The sequence below is a fragment of the Ornithorhynchus anatinus genome, chromosome 5, assembly GCF_004115215.2.
Source record: "Ornithorhynchus anatinus isolate Pmale09 chromosome 5, mOrnAna1.pri.v4, whole genome shotgun sequence".
In the NCBI taxonomy this organism is placed as follows: domain Eukaryota; kingdom Metazoa; phylum Chordata; class Mammalia; order Monotremata; family Ornithorhynchidae; genus Ornithorhynchus; species Ornithorhynchus anatinus.
Window position 1 is genome coordinate 75,670,624 of NC_041732.1, and position 12,407 is coordinate 75,683,030.

Genomic DNA, 12,407 nt, shown 5'->3' on the forward strand with positions numbered 1-12,407 from the left:
GGCGGGCAGCCTGGTTCATTTCTGTCCTCAGGCAGCTTCTGGAAAATCTCTCCCACGATTGGTTACTTGTCCCTGGATGTCACTGTGAATGATGCTCTTCCTTCTACCTCTACCCCTGCCCCGACATGGTATTTATCAGGAGTCTACTTAGTGCAGAGCACAGTCTTGGGTGCCCACTAGAACGGAGCCCTGTACTAGGCAGCAGCTGGGAGCAGAGCACTGTAATAATAATAATGATAATTTACGGTATTTGTTAAGCGCTTACTATGTGTCAGGCACTGTACTAAGCACTGGGGTGGATACAAGCAAATCGGGTTGGACCCAGTCCATGTCTCTCAGGGGCTCACAGTTCTCAATCCCCATTTTACAGATGAGGGAACTGAAGAACGGAAGTGACCTGCCCAAGCTCACACAGCAGACAAGAGGCAGAGCCAGTATTAGAATCCATGACCTCTGACTCCCAAACCTGTGCTCTTGCTGCTAGGCCATGTTATACTGGGTTTCTGCTGGGAGCAGAGTTCTGTACTGGGTACCTGATGGGAGCAGAGCCCTGTACTGGGTGCCTGTGAGGGGCAGAGCACTGCTCTGAGGTAGAAGCAGTGTTGAAATTAATTACCCCAGTCACCTCCCTAGACAGTGCTTTCTCCTCATGAGTCTTGGGGTGCTTGGTGCGGGGGACTCTCCAAACCCTGGCCATTACCAGCCCCTACTCAGAGACTGGTTTCTGGTTCCATCCTCTGGTGACCAAGAATCCGCAAGGACTGGGGGTGAGCCCGGAGACTGCAGCAGCAGTGCTGGTACTTTGGCTCATTCCAGGGTGGGCTGCCTGATTCGTGGCACCATCCAGGATTGAGATAAATGATCCCAGCTCTCCAGGCCTCCACCCGGCCTCAGCCCTGACTGGTTGGCCCAAGCCAAGAGAGAGCCAGGATCATCCCTGGCAGGGCAAGGGAGAACAAGACTGCTCCGCCTGGCCCGGCCAGTCCCCCAGGCTTCTCAGCCACCGGCTGCAAGGACAGGGACCAGTCCGCTCTCGGGCCTTCAGGAGCAACAGAAGGCCACCGAGAGGGTCACAGGCCGTACGTGCCAGCAAGCAGGAAGATGCGAGTTCTTGTGGCAAAACCAGGGTTTGAGCTCTTCAGGTGCTAGCCTGGAAAGCGGAGGCATGCCGACACTTGCTCCCTACAGACCCATCCCCCGATCCAGGGAGGCTCCCCAAAGAGAAGCAGCGTGGCTCAGTGGAAAGAGCACGGGCTTTGGAGTCAGGGCTCATGAGTTCGAATCCCAGCTCTGCCACTTGTCAGCTGTGTGACTGTGGTCAAGTCACTTAACTTCTCTGGGCCTCAGTTCCCTCATCTGTAAAATGGGGATGAAGACTGTGAGCCTCACGTGGGACAACCTGATTCCCCTGTGTCTACCCCAGCGCTTAGAACAGTGCTCAGCACATAGTAAGCGCTTAACAAATACCAACATTATTAGCTCCCTGCCCTGTCCCCTGGTCCAGGGAAAGCCTCCCCATCTCTGAGTCTTCCCGGTGGGCCTTCATGCCAGTGGGGGAGGAGGGCAGTGGGCGGGGGCGCAAGGGCTCTGAGGGTGGTTTCCAGGGAGCCCGGTGGAGCAGGATGCGGGAATGTGAGCGTATGAGCCCTGAGGGTGTGGGCTCCCGTCACAAGGGCAATTATTTGGCTTAAATGTTTCCTGTTCCCAGATGCAGGACAAAGGTCAAGCCTTTTAAGGAAGAGGATTCTCTTTCCGCAGCTGTCAGGAACAACCTCGGGAATCTTCCACCACCCCCTCTCCCTCCAGTGACTGGCAACAAGTCACCGTCTCCAGGGCCGATGCTTTGAATTCCCCTTTACATCAAGGGACTCCCCCAAGGCCCTGGGCTGGGGAGGAGGCCTATTTCTTCCCAGAGGCAGGGGGTTAGACCAGATGACCTTTGGAGACACCTCCAACTTTGGGATTCCAGAAGCTCCCAGCCCCTAGATCTCCCTCTCCCCACGCCGATGTCTAGGGCTGGCCCTCCCCCGCCTCACCAGCCTCGCCCCCAGTCACTTCCTCCCTCTGCCCAAGTCACCTTTTCTTCTTGGTGACAATCAGCACATCATTGAACAGGAAGAGGTAGCAGGTGGCCCGCCCAGAGATTTTCCGGAGAATCCCCGAATCCAAGGTGAGTTCTCCTCGCTTGAGCAGCCAGCGGGAAGCCGAGATGAGGGGGAAGGACTGCCGGGAAACAGAGCAAAGGGACTCCTGCCACTGAAGCTCCCAGGAGGCAGATGACAAGGGTATAACGAGAGGAGGGGGGACAGGCAGAGGGAGGGGCAGTGATCTGCCCTGGGGTGGCCTAGATCCAAGCCAGCTCTGCAGGGACTGTCCCTGGTCTAGGGCGCAGACCCGTCTGCCCCACACCTTCCGGGGCCAAGGAATGGGCAGGAGGCTTCCTGGGAGCCCCTCTGCCTCCAGGGTGGAGGACAGAGACCATCTGGGGTCCACAGCATGTGCCAGCCTGCTCCAAGAAGCACCGGAGCATTTGTGAGAAAAATCAATCGGGGCGTGGAGTCTTCTATCACCCCAGAGTCAGGGCTTACAAATGAATCAATGGGATTTAATGAGTGCTTAATGTGCAGAGAGCACTGTACTAAGCACTTGGGAAAGTGCAATACAACAGAATGAATCGATAGGATCCATGCTCACAAGGAGCTTACCGTCTGGAGTGGCTGCTCCAGAAAGTGCTCAATTCATTCATTCAATAGTATTTATTGAGCACTTACTATGTGCAGAGCACTGTACTAAGCGCTTGGAATATACAATTCGGGAACAGATAGAGATAATCCCTGCCCAATGACGAGCTCACAGTCTAAACTCAATATAATAATAATAATAATAATGTTGGTATTTGTTAAGCGCTTACTATGGGCCGAGCCTTGTTCTAAGCGCTGGGGTAGACAGAGGGGAATCAGGTTGTCCCACGTGGGGCTCACAGTCTTAATCCCCATTTTACAGATGAGGTCACTGAGGCACCGAGAAGTTAAGTGACTTGCCCACAGTCACACAGCTGACAAGTGGCCGAGCGGGGATTCGAACCCATGACCTCTGACTCCAAAGCCCGTGCTCTTTCCACTGAGCCACGCTGCTTCTCAAATCCCATTGATAAACTGACCAGTGCTCAAGGAAGCAGTGGAGCCCAGCTCATTGAAATCTACAGATCAACTGCCCACAACTTCACTCTAGTTAATAAACTTTGTCCTTCTAGTGAGAAACAGTATGGCCTAGTGGAAAAAGCATAGGCCTGGAAGTCAGAGGACCTGAATTCTAATTCAAGCCCTGCCAACTGCTTGCTGTGTGACCCTTGGGCAAATCACTTAACTTCTCTGTGCCTCAGTTCACTCAACTGTAAGTGGGGATTAAATACCTGTTCTTCCTTCTGTTTAGACTATGAGAACCATGCAAGATGGGGACTGTGTCTAACTTGATTCACTTGCACCTACCCCAGCACTTAGAACACTGTTTGACACATAGTAAGTGCTTAAGAAATACCATAAAAAACTAAAACCAAAAACCTTTTTCAGCAGTGCCTGCCAACAGTCAGACTGGACACTTGAGCTGCTTGTCCTAGCTGCCTGCCCAGCGGGGTGGGGATGCAGTCAGGGCAGGGATGGCCTAAACTGACCAGTAGAAGGGAGGAGCTGAGGGGGTGGGGAGGAACTGGCCATCTTGGCTCTCCTGCATAGGTGGGGCTGTCTCAGATTCAGAAAGCTACCAATGAACTCTCAGTGATCTGGGTGGCCCAGAGAAATGAAAACCAGCTCCAAGGAGCCTCAAAGATTCTCAGGGGCAGCTCAGGTGGGGTCTGTCATGTGAAACATCAGACAACCGGAACAGTCGGGTCCAACTCCAGAGGCAGCGGCTGTTCCCGGGGGCTTGAGGGACCGAGTCTGCGCCGGCACACGGAAGCAGTCCTGACCCCACTCCCAGCTGGCCTCTGGGAAGAACAAAGCCCTGGTCCACATGCTCTCTATGCAGTGCTATACCATGGTATTGGGCAGAGAGGCAGAGGGAAAGGGTGGAGGCAGGTAGAAAGGGCTAAGGATGGGGGAGGGGGAAGGGGGAAATGGAGAGTAGGGGGAGGGTGGGGGGATGGCAGAGGGGGGAATGGAGAGTGGGGAGAGGATGGGGGAGGACAGAAGGAGTAATGGAGAGTGGGGAGAGGACACCTGATCCTTGTCCAGGAAGAACAATTGTTGGTTGCGGAGAACTGTGGCCCATGGGCAGGGCTGGCCTAATGTGGTTTTATAGGCTGGAAGGGAGATGGGTCAGGGAGGCATAGAGGGACCCAGCTCTCAGGGAAGGGGGTAAATGAGGAGGACTGGGGTGAGCAATGCTCAGATGGGTGTTGGGGAGACAGTGGAACCCAGAGAAGGGGGGCACCAGCTCCAGGACTCCTGCCGGGCTGACCTATGCACCATCCCCACGACCCTGCCCTGAACCACCAGAGGGAAGCTGGGTTGGCCAATGTTCATGACTGACCAAGGGCCTCTGGGCAGCGGCTCTGCCCCCACAGATGGCCCCTCGAGGAACCAGCAGGGACTGTGCCACCCCACAAGGACATCCTCACTTGTCTGCCAGCGCACGAGTGGAAGAAGCAGTCACCTCACAGGGGTTGGGGCTCAGGGGATGGGGCAGAGATGGGGCGGGAATGGAGCAGGGATGGAGCTGTTTTTCTGGGTGGTGGGACCTGGTCAGGCCGCCAGAGATTTCACCTTGACTTTGCCGAAGTCCAGCTGGGTTTGCAGGGTGTACATCTGTTCCGTCCTCTCCATCTTGTGGGCCCCCTCATTGCACTGCTTCACCAGCTGCCAACAGAGAAGAGAAACGGGAGGGACTTACCTCCACTACACTCCCCCTGGCACCCAGAACAGCGCTCTGCACACAGTAAGTGCTCAACCATTACCGCTAACAGACCGATTGGGACGGCTTATAGGTTCTGAGGAGCAGTGTGACCTTGTGGAAAGAGCTAAGGTCTGGGAAGCAGAGGATCTGGGTTCTAATGCTGGCTCTGCCACCTGTCTGTTATGTGACCTTGGGCAAGTCATTTAAGTTCTCCGTGCCTCAATTCCCTCATTTGCAAAATGGGGATTTGATACCTGTTCTCCCTCCTACTTAGACTGGGAACCCCATAGGGGACCTGGTTATCTATAGTGCTTAACACATAGTAAGAGCTTGACAAATACCACGGTTATTACTGGGGAGAGAGCTGGGCTGGGCTGGCCCCAGTTCGAAGCTCTGAAAGGGATTTCCAGCTGGGTACACTAGGCTAAGCCTTCCACCTTGGGTTGGCATCCTCCTCCCCCAGCCCCACCTGCCGGCTCCTGAGTTTGCCATGCTCTCTCCCAACTATCCGCATGTACCTCCCCTAGGAAGGGCAAAGGGAGAGGGAAGAGAGGACAGACACCAATGCCCCTATTTTGCAGATGTAGCCACTGAGGCAGAGAGACAGTTCATTCAATAGTATTTATTCAGCGCTTACTATGTGCAGAGTAGTAGTCATGGTGACTATAATAGTATTGATGATGATTTGATGATAATGGTATTTGTTAAGTGCTTACTATGTGTCAAGTGCTGTAATAAGCACTGGGGTAGATATAAGTTAATTGGGTCAGACACAGTTTTCCCTGTTGGGGCTCACAGTCTAAGGAAGGGGGAGAATATGTAATTAATCCCCATTTTGCAAATAAGGAAACTGAGGCCCAGAGAATTTAAGTGACTTGCCCAAGATCACATGGCAGGCCAGTGGTATAACTGGGATTAGGGCCCCAGGTCCTCTGACTCCCAGGCCTGTGCTCTTTCCACTAGGTCACACTGCTTCTCTATTTATTGAACACCTACTGAGTTCAATGCACTGGACTAAGTCCAAAATAGTCCCTATCCTACCCAAACCCTATCCTCCTTCAGACTTTCTCATCACTGTAGAGAACACCACTATCCTCCTTCTGATGATGATGATGATGGTATCTGTTAAGCGCTATGTGTCAAGCACTGTTCTAAGCACTGGGAGGGGATACAAGGTGACCAGGTTGTCCCACGTGGGGCTCAGTCTTCATCCCCATTTTATAGTTGAGGTAACTAAGGCACAGAGAAGTGAAGTGACTTGCCCAAGGCCACAGCAGAACCGGGATTAGAACCCATGACCTCTGACTCCCAAGCCTGGGCTCTTTCCACTGAGTCACGCTGCTTCTCTCACAAGAGTCAAGGATAAGACTCATCTCACTCATTCAAGCCCCACATTCTGTCACTAAATTCCATTGATCTCGCCTGTCTAACCGCCAACCCCTCGCCCACATCCTACCTCTGGCCTGTAACGCCATCCCTCCTCAAATCTGACAGAGAATTACTCTCCCCACCTCAAAGCCCTACTGAAGGCGCACCTCCCCACTAGGCCTTTCCAGACTAAGTTCCCTTTTCCTCAGCTCCCCCTCCCCTCCACGTCACCTCGACTCACTCCCTTTGCTCTCCACCCCAGCCCCACAGCACTTAATAATAATAATAATGTTGGTATTTGTTAAGCGCTTACTATGTGCCGAGCACTGTTCTAAGCGCTGGGGTAGACATAGGGGAATCAGGTTGTCCCACGTGGGGCTCACAGTCTTAATCCCCATTTTACAGATGAGGGAACTGAGGCACAGAGAAGTTAAGTGACTTGCCCACAGTCACACAGCCGACAAGTGGCAGAGCTGGGATTCGAACTCATGAGCCCTGACTCCAAAGCCCGTGCTCTTTCCACTGAGCCACGCTGCTTCTCCGTATGTATGTATGTATATATCTACAATTCTATTTATTCACACTGATGCCTGTTCACTTGTTTTGATGTCTGTCTCCCCCATTCTAGACTGTAAGCCCATCATGGGCAGGGATTGTCTCTCTTTATTGCTGAATTGGACTTTCCAAGCACTTTGTACAGTGCTCCGCACACAGTAAGGGCTCAGGAATATGATTGAATGAATGAATTGGTTGCTGTTGCTATTCCATATTATCTCCAGAATCTGCCCCGACCCGTCAATCCAAACAGCCTCTTCACCGATACAATTACTCAATCGATCATAGTTATTGAGTACTTACTGTGTTCAGAGCACTGTACTAAGCTCCTGGGATAGTACAATATAATGATATAACAGAGTTGGTAGATGCATTCCTTACCAACAACACACTTACAGACAGAAACTTGTCATATCCTTCCTTGACTACTGCAACAGCCTCTTCACAGACCTCTCTGCCTCTGGCCTCTCCCCTCTCCAGGCCATATTTCACTCTGCTGCCTGGATCATTTTTCTAAAAATAGTTCAGTCTAAGTCCACCCAATCCTCTAGAACTCCTCCAGTCGTTACCCTTCCACTTCCACATCAAATAGAAACTCCTTAGCATTGATTTTAAAGCCCCCAGTCAGCTCTACCTCTCTTCCTTACCTCATTGATTTCCTACTACAACCCCATCTGCTCACTTAGCTCCTTCAGTGTCTACCTAGTCACTGTACCTCGATCTTTTCTGTCTCGTCACCGACCCCTTGCCCGCGTCCTCCTTCTGGCCTGAAAATCCCTCCCTCTTCATATCCAATAGACCATCACTTCCCAATCTTCAAAACCTTATTTGAAATCACATCTCCTCCAAAAGATCTTCCTCAACCAAATCCTCACGGTTCCTATTTACGCCCCCTTCTGAATTGCCAATACACTTCGTTTTGTAATCCTTAAGTACTCTGACTTTCACAGTTCCCACTCAGCACTTCAGCACATATCCACCTGCAGTTTGTTTTAATATCTATCTCACCCTCTAGACTCTGAACCTCTTGTGGGCAGGGAATCATGCCTTCCAACTCAATCATATCCTCCCAAGCAATTAGTACAGTGCTCTGCCCAGAGTAAGGGCTCAAAAAATAAATATGATTGATCAACCGATTGATAGAATCAACCTCCCAATATCAAGCCCAGAAACGGAATTTTTCTCCCTGGGACCCTCTGTCCTCCTCCCCTGACCTTCCACCCTTTTTGCACCCAGGAATCTGACCCACCTGGCCGCTACTAAGAGCAGAAGCAGCCCTCAACGCCCCACTCCTGCCCACCTGGGTGAGGGTGTGAGGTGAAGTGCCACTGGATTCTTGGCTCCTGTTAATGGTGATATAATTACCCACATTGCCACCTGTGTCCCTTCTCTGACAACCAGGCTGTCCACCCCCAAGACCAAGCTCAACGGGCAGGGGAAAAAGGACACCACCCCAGGGAAGCCCCAGAACAGGGAGGGGAGCCCAGCTAGCTGAGAAGGTGCTTAAGGGACCTCACCTTGCTGATGGCCTTCATTGCTTGATCAGCAGCTTTATACTTCTCTGACTGTTTGTCCGTCTTCAGACAGATGGTCTGCAGAGAATATGGCCTGAGAAATGAGCTCCAAAAGTTTTCCAGAATCCCGGGGCTGAGAGAAGCACCTTACTCTCCCATCCCCAGGGTGGGGGGATGAAGGTGGGGGGGTAGGTGGAAAGAGGCTAAATGCCTATTCACATTTTCATTATCTGCTCCCTCTGCTGCCTCTCTGCCCCCACCCTTCACCTCCCCTCAGCTAAGCCCTCTTTTCCCCCCCTTTCCCTCTGCTCCTTCCCCTCTCCCTTCCCCTCCCCTCAGCACTGTGCTCGTCCACTCATTTGTATATATTTTTATTACCCTATTTATTTTGTTAATGAGATGTACATCCCCTTGATTCTATTTATTGCTATTGTTTTTGTCTGTCCGTTTCTCCCGATTAGACTGTAAGCCCGTCAATGGGCAGGAATTGTCTCTATCTGTTGCCGAATTGTACATTCTAAGCGCTTAGTACAGTGCTCTGCACATAGTAAGCACTCAATAAATACTACTGAATGAATGAATGAATGATCTGCACTGATAAAGAAGGACAGTGGACAATACAACACAAAAGAAAATAGTAATAATAATAATTGTGGTATTCGTTAAGTGCTTACTAAGCACTGGTTGGGGGTGGGGGGAAAGCAAATCAGGTTGGACACAGTCCCTGCTCTGCATTGGGTGCACAGTCTTAATCCCCATTTTACAGATGAGGTAACTGAGGCCCTGTGAAATGAAATGAATGATTTGCCCAAGGTCAGAGAGCAGAGAAGTGGCAGAGTGGGATTAGAACCCATGTCATTCTGACTCCAGTCCACGCTCTATTCAGTAGGTCACGCTGAAGTCAGAGCAAGGCAGCAAGGAGCGGTTGTGTGTACAGCTACTCCATTAGATGTAAGCATCTGGAGGGCAAGACATGCGTCTTACTTCTGCTGTACTCTCCCAAGCCTTAGTACAGTGCTCTGCACATGGAAAATACTATTGGCCGCTTGACTGATTGTAGTAGTTTTTGGGGTTTGGAAGCAGCTGAAGTTTAGTTTGGACAGGTTATGCAGCAGGAGGGGGCAAGGTCACCCATTTATCCACTAGTTTTTATCGTGCCCCTTTACATGTGCACAGCACTTGGGAAAGTAAAAGGAAAGTAATAGGCTCGAGTCCTGCTCTCAAGGAGCTTAAAATGGAATGGTCAGAAAGGAGTCAGACATGTGGCTGGAGAGGACCTACAAGCCTGGCCTAGATAGTCCACAGAATAGAAAATTCTCCTCAGATCTTGTGTCTACCCTAGTGCATCATTTTATACTCTGCACAAAGCGCTTAAAAAATACCTTAAAAAATAGATCATTTGGGGTAGACTGGGCCATCACTCTGAGGGTGGAACCAGGCTGGGAGCTTTGGGGTAACTTTTCTCTGAACAGGCCCTCCTCCAGCAGCCCCTGGGGAACATGCATTCCTTTAAACAGAAGGAGAGGATTCAATCAATGGTATTTATTGAGCACTTACTGGGTGCGGAGCACTGTACCAAACACTTGGGAGAGTACAATAGAGTTTGTAGACTCGTTCCCTGCCCGCAAGGAACTTACAGTCTAGAGAGCTCAACATGGAATGAAGGTCAGTTCAAGGAGGACCAGCATGTCAGTCCCTTTAACCTGGCTTTTTCTGGGCTCTGGGCCCTCCCTTATTCAAGACGGCCGGCACAAGGCCTGGGACCCCATCCCAGTTTCGCTCCAGCACCGCCACCACCAAGGCCACGTCCCCTTTCCCTGCAGCTCGCTGACTGCCCCCATAACCAGTTACTCACGTCCATCAGCAGTGGAAGGCGGGTCACCCTCTGCATGGGCAAGATCAGGAAGGAGATCATGGGGAGCCCACCGCAGGCCGGTCGCCTCTCGATCTCTTTCAGGGCCTCTTTGAAGGCCGGATTGGAGTCCCTGCGGAGAGAGAAGCGACTCCCTCCAGGACTCAGGAAGGGGCCACTCCCGCCCCCTCCACCTCTGACTGCACCCCAGGGGAGCCCTCCCATGGTAAATAATAATAATAATAATTATGGTATTAAGCTTTTACTGTGTGCCAGGCACTCTACTAAGCACTGGGGTGGATACAAGCAAATCGGGTTGGACACAATCCCTCTCCCACATGGGGCTCATAGAATCAATCCCCATCTGAAAGCTGAGGTAACTGAAGCATAGAGAAGTGAAGTGACCTGCCCAAGGTCACACAGCAGACAAGTAGCAGAGCCAGGATTACAGCCCACGACATCCTGACTCCCAGGCCCGTGCTCTATCCACTATATCATGCTGCTTCCTGGTTCTCCCATGTTACCCCCACCCAGGTCAAGGCCACTCCAAGGGTAGTAGGGGGGAGGGGGCCCTGGGGCCAGGTGCCCTGCAGGGCAACTCAGGCCCGGGCACCTGGCCTACGAGAAACCAGGCCAGAATTCAGAGAAGTCAGAGAGCGAGCAGGAAAAGATCCTGATTCAGCTAGAAACCCGGACCGCGTGGGGCGAGAACCGGGCCTCGGAAGGCGCCTCTCCGAGCCGTTGATTTATACCCCTGACCGGTGACCCTCCCTTCACGGGCACCACCGCGATTGCCCACAGCCCAGTGCAGCAAGCGGGACTCACATGAGCTTCTGCAGTGTCCTCTGCTGGTAGACCTCATTGGAGCAGTAGGCAACATAGGGTTGGAAGTGGTTGTTGGCATGCTTCTCCAGAATGACGCTGATATCATCGATCTGCACGTTCTTTTGGTGTTTTTTCTCCAAGTCCTCAAAAAACCTGGGGCAGGAGGGCGAGGGCACAGAGGAAGCCTGAGCCCTGCATGCCAGGGTCCCTCCCGCCCCCGGGGTCCCACGGGGCTTCGGTCAACAGGCCGTAGGGAGCGGTTAGGGCTGTCAGAGGGCATAGCTCAGCGATGCCCTATGAGGGAAAAGGGTTGTAACATCTTCAAAGCCAAGATGGGCATCTTTCACTTCTTGTGTTCCCAAAGTGCCCAGCACAGCGCCCTACTCCCAGCAGCCACTCAGCACAGTGCTCTGCACCTAACTGGTGTCATCCACAGTGCCCTGCTCCTAGCAGGCACTCAACGTGGTTCCCTATATCTAACCGGTGTCCACTACCGTGCCCTGATCCCAGCAGTACTCAGCATAGTGCCCTGCCCCTAACTTGGGTCATCCCCAGTGTCCTGCTCCTAACAGGCATTCAGTGTAGTTCCCTGTACCTAACCAGTGTCCACTACAGTGCCCTGAGTCCCAAATAGTACTCAGCTCGGTGCCCTGCCTCTAACCAGTGCCCAGCACAGTGCCCTGCTCTTGGCAGGCACTCAACACAGTTTCCTGCACCCAAACAGTATCCAGCACAGTGCCCTGCTCCCAGCAGGCCCTCAAACAAACACCTCCGCCAAAAAGACTTTTCCGATTAATTTCCAACTCTCCACGTGGCATCAACCCCCCAGTCACCCTGAGCCCTCCTGCATTTATGTATCTCTAACCACACATTCAATTAGTGGCTTTGTTATTTCATCCTGGCAGACTGGTTCAACTCCCTTTCTGATCCTTGTTCTTCCTCTTGCTCCACCCAGGAATACTGTTGTCAGTGCATCTCCCCCATTAGCCGGGTGACTGCTCCAGGGCAGGGAACTTGATTCTTGCTTCTACTGTACCCTCCCAACTGCTTAGTGCAGCACTCCGCCCTTGAGGTGGCCAATAAATATCACTCATGCCCTGAACTCCAGGAGCCCCGTCTGTTACATTTGGAGGTGAGGACAGCACCTTAAGTGGTCATCTGAGCGTGAGGAGTGGCTAACGAGCTCTCTGTTTTCAGCCCACCATCCTGGGAAGGAGGCCAAAGGGAGGGATATGTCATGCTGACTTCCCAAAGGAGGCTCAGAGCGGGCATACAACCTGCCCGCTCTGTCACACAGTGCAGCAGAGGCAGAACCAGCAGAACAACCTAGTGGGTAGAGCACGGGCCAGGGAGTCAGAAGGACTTGGGTTGTAATCCCAGCTTCGGCACTAATCTGTTTTGTG

The 12,407-nt window shown here is 52.3% G+C and overlaps 1 protein-coding gene across 2 annotated transcripts in view; it reads right to left on the bottom strand.

The window, feature by feature from the left end:
- Positions 1-12,407, bottom strand: part of ARHGEF16 (Rho guanine nucleotide exchange factor 16) — a 49,108-nt gene that overhangs the window by 5,159 nt on the left and 31,542 nt on the right. For both annotated transcript variants that reach the window (XM_029064352.1, XM_029064351.1), the window contains exons 7-11: positions 11,005-11,157; positions 10,183-10,312; positions 8,331-8,405; positions 4,761-4,853; positions 2,078-2,223 (exon numbers count right to left, since the gene is read on the bottom strand). In XM_029064352.1, the coding sequence (XP_028920185.1) occupies positions 2,078-2,223; positions 4,761-4,853; positions 8,331-8,405; positions 10,183-10,312; positions 11,005-11,157 (597 nt within the window). The remainder of the gene's footprint in view (positions 1-2,077; positions 2,224-4,760; positions 4,854-8,330; positions 8,406-10,182; positions 10,313-11,004; positions 11,158-12,407) is intronic.